We start from the raw sequence: 13,116 nt of genomic DNA on the forward strand, positions 1-13,116 counted from the left end.
ACCTCTGATAATAATTATGTATTAACAATCGATTGTATGTACGAATACTGAAACTAAACTTCTAATAGCAACATGATTCCTTTGAAGTTCCACTATAATTATATATTTGTCTTTATAAGAACCACACGTGCAGTAGTTACAAGTTTCACTCATTGCAACAAATAGATTGTGCTCTCCTACAATAGTGTTTGCCATCCCTACATGTGCATCAGTTATGAGACAAAGTAACTCTATATCAAGGAATGGCTGGTGCAAGTACAGAGTGAGGTGGTTCTATTCCAAAGGAGCATTTCTCGTTCTGGTCTGGGTTATGCTGTTGACTATAGCCTGTATATCAGTGTACCATGTGTTCCATCAACAACCTTATGTCAATTCTGTAATTTCAAAATGGCTACTTGCTATCCCATTTGTGTTTGGTTTGTTCAGAACTGTTTTCTCAGGATGGTTAGCTGACTCTAAGCTTGGAAACTACAGAGTGATGAAATACAGTTTTGTGCTGTTATTTCTTACACAGATACTAACTGGTGTACTACTCAAGGCTCCTCTGCCCATACATGTGCCCTGATTTACCTCCTTCAGTTGTTCTGCAACTCTCAGAACCCGACCGTTCGTGAAGAGACTGCCTCCCTTCTTGCCAAGATGATCACTGACAAATTGGTGGGTCCTAAAGTGAGAATTGTCCTCTCCAAGTTCTTACCTTTAATCTTTATGGACGCCATGAGAGACAACTCTGAGGCCAGTGTTCACATGTTCGAGAGTGAGTAAACACAAATTAAGGATTAAACTGTGAATTGGTGCATATAGTAGCTCCTAATTAAGTAGCAAAGGGACACGCTCTAGGAAATTGCATTAACGGTTACTGGTATCATAGTTTGAAACTTGTTTTGTTTATGAATTTAGGTGTTTTAGTTCTCTTGCTCAATTAAAAAAAGAACCTCTTTTTACATAAAGTGTAAAATGGTGGTGTAGCTTCGTTAACTAAGGTCACGCTTTAGTGCATTAACGGTTACTGGTATGTACGTTGAAAGCCATGTTGTTTTGTTTGTGTCAAACACACGAAATGAATGCACGCAATTACTTTTTCATTATTATATTATTCGGTGTTTTAGTTCTCTTGCTCAATTAAAATAAACTTTTTGTAATTTCAGACAATCAGGAGAACCCAGAGCTGATTTGGAACGACGAGGCCAGAGAAAAAGTGTCAGGAGTAGTGTCTAAAATGAACAAGGAGTGAGTGTTTCGGTGGTTTACAATGTACGTTGTATTTAATTTGACTCAGGTAATGGAGCATTGTTCACTTCAGTAGAAAACAATTCAGAAGGGTCCCTGATGTGTGATGGATTGTGAATATATGTAGTCACTATAGCTATAACTTTGAATGGCCATAAACTATTCAAATCCAAAGTAAAAAAGATGCATTCTGTAACTGTATAACGATCTCATGGTATGTTAGTTTGAATAACTTTTTTCCCTATAATAGGTTCTTCCTTAAGCAGAAGGAAGACCCCAACACTCTGTGGAGGTTGCCCGACAATTTTAAGGTGGTCTATTCACAGGTACAAGGAGAGATCATGGTGGGCGGAGTCTTCTTAAGGATATTTATATCGCAGCCTACTTGGGTGAGTGTCAACTGATCGACTAAACGTACTAGATGCTCCTAGCTATTGCTGTTATGCGATTATGTACATATCTGCCTTTACATGTAGCATAATTTTATTGTGTAGGTTCTGAGGAAACCAAAGGAGTTTTTGATATCACTACTCGACAAGTTTGGACAGCTCTCACAGTCTGCTCATCCTGATGTGAGTGAATGTTTTATGTGCTAAATGTGTGTGTGTTTTATTAGTCACATACTGTTGTTACGGTACATTTGTTGAGGGGTTAGATGTGCAATTATTAAAATGTACGTATAATAAATTTTTTGTTACACCAAAATTCCTTATTCTGCGTTTACACTGTATAACTCCAATTGTCAGACTTACTATCCTAACCCCCCCCCTCCAGGGAGAGATCCTGGAGACAGTGACAGAGGCTTGTGTTTGTCTCTTTACTGCCCAACCATCACTAGCGGACCAGGTAAGCTCCTAGAGTAATGGAAGCTAGCCCCTCTTAACGATCACCCGTGCGTGGTGGAAAGGTCAACCATGCATGCATGTACCTTAATTGATAATTATTCTGTAATTATCAGTCCTCTCAATCTATCTCCGGTTCTTGTTCCAGGTTCCACCGCTGGGTCACATCCCAGGATCCTGGCCCGAATGAAGGCTGACAACGAAGTTATTCCAAAAGCTTGTCTTCAGGTCACACACATACTGGCAGACAGCGAGGTAAAAATACAATACATTCATTTAATACAACTGTACAAGTTCAAACGTACCTGCTACACGTTATGTAATGTTGCTCACCATTCTCATTTACCTTTGATTTAGTGAAGCACTTTTTCTAAGCTTGCGGGTTGTACAATATTAATGAATGTGTCAAGCTTGTCTTAGTTTCTCTTTTTCTGTGGTTACTGTACCAGCAAAATAATAATTTAACTCGATAAGCATCAATTTTTATTTTCTATTGCCAGTATTGAGTTGGTTGTTAAGGTTTCTCTTAACTTTCACAGGTTTGTGTGCGAACGATGTCCAAGTGTGACACCGTGGTTCCGTTGATCTGTGCCATGAAGAAGAGGAAAGACAGTGTACACGTTGCCGCAGAGACCATCAAAAAGCTGTATGACCTCATGATTCCCGAGCTAGTGGTACAGGTATGTGAATCGTATGGAATACTAGGAACTATAATTGATTGACATATTCACATACGTGTTAATAAGTGACTCCTCCCTGTTTCACGTACACAGGCCGTGAATGGAGAGTTGATCCCGTTCCTACTGAAGCTGCTTGAGGATCCTCTGTCTGAGTGTGACAAGCCGTCAGCCGCTAAAGCACTCATAGCTGAGTCCCTCAAGAACATGGCTAAAAACCTCGCCAATGAAGAGAGGGTCAGTACATAGCTCAAAACAAAATAGTACCCCACAGATTAATCATAGTTGAACCATAATTATGTATACAGCTTGAGGATGTACCTGTACATGTACATTGTAGCTCTTATGACCATTAGTATGAACCGAAACTCAACCTAAATAAGCACATGTGTAGACAAAAATTAATGATGATCGCTCCCTGTAGTAGTATTGCACTGACAATTTGTGTGAATTTGCTTATCATCAATCTTGGTTGCCAGGAAGTTTAACGAATCACACGCTCACCCACCCCCTTCTCCACACACACACACACACACACACACACAACCACAGATATTAGAGATACTGGAAAAATCCCCTGTGTGGTCGGCGTACAAAGACCAGAAACATGATCTCTTTCTCACCAACACGACTGTATCTGGTTACCTTACGGGTCCGTCTGGCGTAGCTGGTTACCTCACGGCTGGAACCTCGTCGTCGGCTAGCAATGCAAACAGTTCTGCCCCACCCCCACTAGAGCCGCCGGAGGACACACCCACTGGCGATGATGACGATGATGACTAGCTGTATCTTAGGTTGTTATATAATTGTATTTGAGTTGTGAGTACAAAAACTGCTTTCTATTTTTAAAGTCTGTAATAATTAATAATTGTATCGTGGATTTTGAGGTACATGACATAATACATTTTAATTTTGATTATGGTAAAGATCATGCAGTTGAAAACTGATAATCATGTATGACTGTGAAAGTGTCTCTTTGTGATGTCAGGAGTGCATGAATATTGAGTCATGCATTCCTAGGTCCTGGTGATGTGAACTGTATGTGATTTGGATCTGAGGCAGCTCTTAGTTCAGATCAAAGTTCGCATTAAATTTATGCATGCATGCATATCGGCGTATTCCTCTGGAATGATGGTGCATGGCGCTTATGAATAATCAAACAGCTGCCGGATGAAAACGGATGTACGAAAAACAAGAAGCTGATTTTTCACCTGACAATGTATAGGTCTACTTATGAACAACATTATAATTAAAAATGATAGTCCATGCAATTCTAAAAAAAATTTGGCATATGACATTTGCAATATAATTATGATCTGTGTCTGATAAATTGCATAATATTCTGTTGAAGTTCCACCATGGTCTAGTGTAAATCATTGTTTTTATGTCGGGTAACCTGCATGAACGTATATGCATGATTGTCTTCAGCATATCAAGTCTCTGCTGCTCATACTGCATGCATGATGTAAACCACATTGAAAGTAATAACCAACACCAACCCATTTTGTTTACGTCCTTTTAATTTAACCATTAGATCTAGCTACATGCTTATTTTAACTCCAACTGTGTTCCTTAGTTTGAAGAACTGAAGAGATATCATTGAGCGGCTCAGCCAGCCCTATACTTCCTCCCATTTTAGCCTTATTTGTACATTTTCTTCCCCAAATCGTATACATTTAGATCGCTTTTTTCTATTTTCGACTCAACCCTAATACTAGACGTCTAAGGCTTGACAAATACAAGTGCTATACGGTATAATTATACTTGATATTTCTCTGTGGCTGTTTTAGTTTCATTTTCCAGTATATATATAATTATGTATTAGATGGTACAATTATATTAACTGTATGAATGTGGTATGAGGTTTGTTTTGACCTTTAATGGGAGAGGTATTTTGTTTTTCCAAATGCACATATTCACCATTCTTCGCCATGTAGTATATATGCAAACAGTTTGTCAATGGGCACTTATTTTGATGCTTTTTGAGCTTGTATATTTCAATCAATGGGATATTAATACTGAAAATTAAAGCAATAACATGACTCTGCTCATGACTATATTTAGTCAAAGTAGTAAACCACTTCGTTCAACATTTACATATACGTACATGCACAAGTGCATTGCATGATTGTGCATGCATGTATCTTCATGCATATGCATATATATAGGCCTACTGCAAGAACTATATTTAGTATTAGTGTTTAGCAGCCATCCCTATATACATGTGCACTGTGTGTCTGTTATGAGACAAACTAACTCTACGAGCGGAGGCAGCCCTCTGGTATCAAGGAATGGCTGTTGCAAGTACAGAGTGAGGTGGTTCTATTCCAAGGGAGCATTTCTTGTTCTGGTCTGGAATATGCTGTTGACCATAGCCTGTATGTCAGGGTCTAATATATTCCATATACGACACGATGTCAATTTTGTAATTTCAGAATGGCAACTTGCTATCCCTATTGTGTTCGGTTTTTTTGGAGCTGTTTTCTCAGGATGGTTAGCTGACGCTAAGCTGGGGAACTACAGAGTGATGAAATACAGTTTTGTACTGTTGTTTCTTATAAGTTTGCTTTCTAGTACCGTCACCCTAGTTCCTGGCATTGCTCATTACGTGTATGTTGTGAGTGTCGTGTACTGCATAGGCGGGAGTCTCTCTATAGTAGCTGTGGTAGCATGCTTTGTTACATTATTACAGCTTGGCCTGGATCAGATGCCTGATGCTTCATCTTCCAATATCACTAGTTTTATTGCCTGGTTTGTATTCAATATGTATGCTGGTGTTTGGATCTCAAACGTTTCCAATTTACCCATTATATCTGGTACTTTGTGTAGTCAAATGCCATACTGGGTTGTCCAACTTTACAGTTTACTGCCACCTTTGTGTGTGAGTGCTGTTCTTATTCTTGATTTTCTCCTTGCTAAGAAATGGCTGATAATTGAGCCAAAGTCATCTCAGTCTCTAACAACCATCTACCGTGTTCTCAAGTTTGCAGCCAAGCACAAAGCTCCCCTCAATCGCAGTGCTCTCACATATTGGGAGGAAAACGTACCTTCAAGAATGGACCTGGGAAAGTCAAGATATGGTGGACCATTCACTACAGAGCAAGTTGAAGATGTGAAGACCATCCTACGTTTGTTACCCTTATGTTTAACACTATGGCTTCTTGGGTGCTCACTTGCAATATTCCGTCCACCACATGAATCATTGTATCTCCCCGATGTGAATAGTATATATGTTTCAGAGCTTCTGGTCTTAATCACATACAACTCTTGGTGGTGTGGTATGGTTTGGACGGTCTTTTATGAATTTATTCTATACCCTGTGATTCGTAATAGGCTTCCCAGCATTCTTAGAAAAATCGGAATCATTTCTTTCTTAATCACGGCTCTCAACATTGTGTTTGTAATTCTAGGACTAGTCCACTACTATCACAGTGATTTAGTGGCAGTTCATTATGTCATTGTGATATTACATTCAGTTTCTCAAGGTTTGTTCATGATGTTGCTTGCTAGTGCCATGCTGCAGTTAGTTTGTGCTCAGGCTCCATACAACATGAGAGGAGTGTTTGGAGGGTGTATGGCACTTGTGTTGATGTCACCTTCATTTATCAGCGATTCTTTTCCATTGAAATTCACATTAACGATATTATATGGGATTAAAGCCGCTGTCAGTCTGCTTGGATTCATCGTGTACTGCCTCCTGGCTCGCTGGTACAAAAGGAGAGTTAGAGACGAGGACTACAATGTACAAGCTGTTGTGGAGGAGGTGTATGATCGATACTTGTCAGCTCAACATTGACTAAATTTTGTTCTGTTACGACTGCATGATACGTTTTATCCTCTGTCTTTTTGTCGATCATACATCTTCAGAACAATTATACGTAAATGAGTGAACTATATACATGTAGCATTGTGTTTGGCTGTGTTGGTATGTGTACTGGCGTGGTGTGTTGTGATCTATCTTGATCTACCCTGTTCTATCCTGATGTGTTTTGTTATGTATTTATCACACATTGTTGTGTCATCACTTTTGTTATGATTATCATGCACCTTTCGTTTCTGGATTGTTCTGGACTATTCTCGATTATTCTCTTATTCTCGATCAGCCCCCTGGGACTTGACTCTTATAAATAGCATTACCTTTTTCAATTGTTGTTGTTGCTGATACCATGTACTTATTGTGAATTTACTTACGAAGTAAAAAATATTTATTGGCAGTCAATCTCTGAACTTGAAACAATAGCAATAAATAGTCTAGCCTGTCTAGCTATATACTCTTTTGCATGGTTGCAAGAAGAATCCAACAGGCTGTTTTGCACACATAATTAGTTAAATCATTCTCTAATACAGTCATGCAATTTATCATTGGACACCTTTGATTATCTTTGAGCTTGTATTAATCAATGCATGTACAAATACTGAAACTACGCTCATAGCAACATGATTATTATGGCCATTTGGGAGAAATTTGTTGAAGTTCCACTGCTATAACTATGTTGACTTATTGTACGAACCACTCCATGCATGGGCACTGTATGAATAGATTCACTCAGGTGTGTCTCTGAGCACTGGATATGATGAATAGATTCACTCAGGATTGTTGCCACCAATAGATATTGCTCGCAACTGTCTGTATAATTAGATATACCTGTGTGTGTGTGTGTGTCTGTTATGAGACAAACTAACTCTATACGAACGAAGGCGGCCCTCTGGTATCAAGGAATGGCTGCTAGTGCAAGTACATGTACAAAGCTAATCCAACAGATGCATTTCTCTTCTTTTACCCCCCTGGTCTTCACTACCACAGGTGGCCTTGGCCCAGCAGCTACATCCTTCTACAAACGCCTGGCCAGCATGCTCTCAGACAAATGGAAGCAACCATACAGCACCATGCACCATTGGCTGGCTAAGATCATTCTCACTACTCAGATCCTCTATCATGTGCCTGAGAGGTGCCAAATCTTCGAAGTCATCCTTCAACGGCCATCTATATAGCTGCTTCCGTGGACCTCACCATTGCGGACTCCAACCTTTCTGTCTGAACTCTGAATAATTATAGCTTCACATTACCTTGCCTTATCCATTTCTCAGCCTCTGTCACTCAAAATTATTCAATACACGTTAAAAAAAACAAAACAGAGCATTTCTCGTTTGGGTCTGGAGTATGCTGTTTATGATCATGTATTCCGTCAACGACCTGATGTCAATTTTGAAATGGCTAGATCTAGATGCTATCCCTGTAATTGCGTTTGGTTTTTTGGAGCTGTTTTTTCAGGATGGCTAGTTGACGCTAAGCTGGGAACTATATAGAGTAGTGTTGTTCCTCCAGTATTTGTTTTCTAGTGCCAACTATAGCTCCTGGCATTGCTCATTACTTGAGCTTGTTTCTAATTCTGGAACCAGTCTACTACCATATCACAGTGATTTATAGGCAGTCCATTATAATTGAAATATTACATTCGGTTTCTCAAAGTTGCTCACAATGTTACTTGCTATAATTATAGTACCATGTGCAGCTATAGATCTAATTTGTGCTCAAGCTCCATACAACAAGAGAGGAGTACATGTTTGGAGGGTACATACGGCACTTGCGCTGATGTCACCTTCAATTATCAGCGTTTCTTTTCTATTGAACATCACTATATTATAGCCGCTGTCAGTCTGCTTGGCTTCATCCTATACTTGTCTCCTGGCTCGCTGGTACAAGAGGAGAGTTTGAGATGAGGACACAAGCTTTTGTGGAGGAATTCTATATAATCTGTTATATACACACGTTTTTTTCATCATCTGCAATCATGCATGTATGTCGTAAAATGTAAATGTGTTCCTAGATATAAAAATATTATTTTTTATTTGCTGTGTTTCCACACATAATTATTTTCATCAGTAGATCTCTATAATTATACAGTCATGCAATTTGTCAATGGACACCTCTGATAATATATATTTTAGCTTGTCTGTACTAACGATCGATTGTATGTACGAATCTGAAACTAAACTTCTAATAGCAACATGATTCCTTTGAAGTTCCACTACAATTATATATATTTTATAAGAACCACACAGTAGTTACAAGTTTCACTCATTGCAACAAATAGATTTTGCTCTCCTATAGTTACAACAATAGTGTTTGCCATCCCTACATGTGCATCAGTTATGAGACAAAGTAACTCTACGAACGAAGCCAGGCCTCTGGTATCAAGGAATGGCTGGTGCAAGTACAGAGTGAGGTGGTTCTATTCCAAGGGAGCATTTCTCGTTCTGGTCTGGGTTATGCTGTTGACTATAGCCTGTATATCAGTGTACCATGTGTTCCATCAACAATCTTATGTCAATTCTGTAATTTCGAAATGGCTACTTGCTATCCCATCTGTGTTTGGTTTGTTCGGAACTGTTTTTTCAGGATGGTTAGCTGACGCTAAGCTTGGAAACTACAGAAACATGATCTCTTTCTCACCAACACGACTGTATCTGGTTACCTTACGGGTCCGTCTGGCGTAGCTGGTTACCTCACGGCTGGAAGCTCATCGTCGGCTAACAATGCAAACAGTTCTGCCCCACCCCCACTAGAGCCGCCGGAGGACGCACTCACTGGCGATGATGACGATGATGACTAGCTGTATCTTAGGTTGTTATATAATTGCATGAGTTGTGAGTACAAAAAAACTGCTTTCTATTTTTAAAGTCTGTAATAATTATGCCTCGAGGCGTAGCCGCACGAGGGATACGGTAAAGCTGACTGTGTGTGTGTGTGTCTGTGTGTCTGTGTGTCTGTTCCAGCTGTAACTGCTCAACGGTTGCAATGCGACGAAAACTAACAGCTTCTATAGGCTTCTAGCCACGTTCTCTTGGATTTTGATTTGTGGATTAGCAAACTAAAGCTTCTTTCTCGAGTTATGGCTAGTTTGACTCACATTGAAGGCTGTTGCAGTCTCTTCAGAATCTTTCATAGCATCATCTGTCCGCACAAACTTTCTATTCAACATATGAGTTAGCCTTGCACTAAAGCGCTAGCTTTTTGTTAGCTACAAGACTCAGAAAATACCTGTTAACATAGGCGTAGGAACCAGGGGGGCAAGGGGGGCAGTTGCCCCCCTCAGCCAAATATTTTGCTTTTTCGCCCCCCTTAGCCAGCACTGCTCTCTAATTGAAAAAATATTGTGAGCATATTAAATATTGGAGAATTTTAAATTGTGTCTCAGTGATATTGGTATAACATATTGTTTGCCCCCCTTAGGTAAAACATCTTCCTACCCCTATGGTTAAAACAGCTAGCTAGCAGTAGCCATTTGTGAAATTGATCTCTTTAGACACACCCTTTAATTATTCCTATGGATGTAATGCGCATGCGCGCTCATTCCCCAGATCCAGATCCTCCTGGCAGAATCATATTTTTCTTGAGGGCCTGGTAAGCCACAAAACACTACTATAGATAACAATATGCATGTACACAAGTCTTTTCTTCTTAAATATTATAATTATACACTGCATGAACTACAGATCCAATTTTCTTCTTTCTTGAGGTCCTGGTATTAAAGCCACATAATACAACAATAGATGCATGTAATAAGTCTTTTCTTCTCAGTGACTTTATAATTAGATAAGCTAACTTTATGAAATAATTATGCACTTTTCCGCTTATAATTAATTGAAAACAAAATCTTCTTTGTTGCTTCCTAGATCCTTGAGGTCCTGGTATAAGCAGCCACAAAACACAACAATGATACCATAATTATACAATTGCAAGTCAGTTTTAGACAGATTATTTTATACACTTTTTCCTCTTCTATACTTTCTCTTCTATACTTTTGAGCGAAAGCAAATCATGGCGAGAGGCATTAGCACAGCGCCAGCTTGAACACTAGTTAATAATTGTATCGTGGATTTTGAGGTACATGACATATTACATTTTAATTTTGATTATGGTAAAGATCATGCAGTTGAAAACTGATAATCATGTATGACTGTGAAAGTGTCTCTTTGTGATGTCAGGAGTGCATGAATATTGAGTCATGCACTCCTAGGTCGTGGTGATGTGAACTGTACGTGATTTGGATCTGAGGCAGCTCTTAGTTCAGATCAAAGTTCGCATTAAATTTATGCATGCATGCATATCGGCGTATTCCTCTGGAATGATGGTGCATGGCGCTTATGAATAATCAAACAGCTGCCGGATGAAAACGGATATACGAAAAACAAGAAGCTGATTTTTCACCCGACAATGTATAGGTCTACTTATGAACAACATTATAATTAAAAATGATAGTCCATGCAATTCTAAAAAAAATTTGGCATATGACATTTGCAATATAATTATGATCTGTGTCTGATAAATTGCATAATATTCTGTTGAAGTTCCACCATGCTCTAGTGTAAATCATTGTTTTTATGTCGGGTAACCTGCATGAACGTATATGCATGATTGTCTTCAGCATATCAAGTCTCTGCTGCTCATACTGCATGCCAACACCAACCCATTTTGTTTACGTCCTTTTAATTTAACCATTAGATCTAGCTACATGCTTATTTTAACTCCAACTGTGTTCCTTAGTTTGAAGAACTGAAGAGATATCATTGAGCGGCTCAGCCAGCCCTATACTTCCTCCCATTTTAGCCTTATTTGTACATTTTCTTCCCCAAATCGTATACATTTAGATCGCTTTTTTCTATTTTCGACTCAACCCTAATACTAGACGTCTAAGGCTTGACAAATACAAGTGCTATACGGTATAATTATACTTGATATTTCTCTGTGGCTGTTTTAGTTTCATTTTCCAGTATATATATAATTATGTATTAGATGGTACAATTATATTAACTGTATGAATGTGGTATGAGGTTTGTTTTGACCTTTAATGGGAGAGGTATTTTGTTTTTCCAAATGCACATATTCACCATTCTTCGCCATGTAGTATATATGCAAACAGTTTGTCAATGGGCACTTATTTTGATGCTTTTTGAGCTTGTATATTTCAATCAATGGGATATTAATACTGAAAATTAAAGCAATAACATGACTCTGCTCATGACTATATTTAGTCAAAGTAGTAAACCACTTCGTTCAACATTTACATACGTACATGCACAAGTGCATTGCATGATTGTGCATGCATGTATCTTCATGCATATGCATATATATAGGCCTACTGCAAGAACTATATTTAGTATTAGTGTTTAGCAGCCATCCCTATATACATGTGCACTGTGTGTCTGTTATGAGACAAACTAACTCTACGAGCGGAGGCAGCCCTCTGGTATCAAGGAATGGCTGTTGCAAGTACAGAGTGAGGTGGTTCTATTCCAAGGGAGCATTTCTTGTTCTGGTCTGGAATATGCTGTTGACCATAGCCTGTATGTCAGGGTCTAATATATTCCGTAAACGACATGATGTCAATTTTGTAATTTCAGAATGGCAACTTGCTATCCCTATTGTGTTCGGTTTTTTTGGAGCTGTTTTCTCAGGATGGCTAGCTGACGCTAAGCTGGGGAACTACAGAGTGATGAAATACAGTTTTGTACTGTTATTTCTTATAAGTTTGCTTTCTAGTACCGTCACCCTAGTTCCTGGCATTGCTCATTACGTGTATGTTGTGAGTGTCGTGTACTGCATAGGCGGGAGTCTCTCTATAGTAGCTGTGGTAGCATGCTTTGTTACATTATTACAGCTTGGCCTGGATCAGATGCCTGATGCTTCATCTTCCAATATCACTAGTTTTATTGCCTGGTTTGTATTCAATATGTATGCTGGTGTTTGGATCTCAAACGTTTCCAATTTACCCATTATATCTGGTACTTTGTGTAGACAAATGCCATACTGGGTTGTCCAACTTTACAGTTTACTGCCACCTTTGTGTGTGAGTGCTGTTCTTATTCTTGATTTTCTCCTTGCTAAGAAATGGCTGATAATTGAGCCAAAGACATCTCAGTCTCTAACAACCATCTACCGTGTTCTCAAGTTTGCAGCCAAGCACAAAGCTCCCCTCAATCGCAGTGCTCTCACATATTGGGAGGAAAACGTACCTTCAAGAATGGACCTGGGAAAGTCAAGATATGGTGGACCATTCACTACAGAGCAAGTTGAAGATGTGAAGACCATCCTACGTTTGTTACCCTTATATTTAACACTATGGCTTCTTGGGTGCTCACTTGCAATATTCCGTCCACCACATGAATCATTGTATCTCCCCGATGTGAATAGTATATATGTTTCAGAGCTTCTGGTCTTAATCACATACAACTCTTGGTGGTGTGGTATGGTTTGGACGGTCTTTTATGAATTTATTCTATACCCTGTGATTCGTAATAGGCTTCCCAGCATTCTTAGAAAAATCGGAATCATTTCTTTCTTAATCACGACTCTCGACATTGTG

At 39.1% G+C, this 13,116-nt stretch overlaps 1 protein-coding gene across 1 annotated transcript in view; it reads left to right on the top strand.

The window, feature by feature from the left end:
- The first annotated feature begins 133 nt into the window (after window positions 1–133).
- The window catches only part of LOC135337800 (dnaJ homolog subfamily C member 13-like), a 37,639-nt gene continuing 24,656 nt past the window's right edge, over window positions 134–13,116 (top strand). Inside the window, exons 1-5 of the mRNA XM_064533791.1 lie at window positions 134–757; window positions 1,149–1,230; window positions 1,481–1,619; window positions 1,725–1,802; window positions 2,005–2,076. Of these exons, the coding sequence (XP_064389861.1) occupies window positions 640–757; window positions 1,149–1,230; window positions 1,481–1,619; window positions 1,725–1,802; window positions 2,005–2,076 (489 nt within the window). The 5' untranslated portion in view covers window positions 134–639. The remainder of the gene's footprint in view (window positions 758–1,148; window positions 1,231–1,480; window positions 1,620–1,724; window positions 1,803–2,004; window positions 2,077–13,116) is intronic.

The sequence above is a fragment of the Halichondria panicea genome, chromosome 6 (genome assembly GCF_963675165.1).
Source record: "Halichondria panicea chromosome 6, odHalPani1.1, whole genome shotgun sequence".
NCBI classification, from domain to species: Eukaryota; Metazoa; Porifera; class Demospongiae; order Suberitida; family Halichondriidae; genus Halichondria; species Halichondria panicea.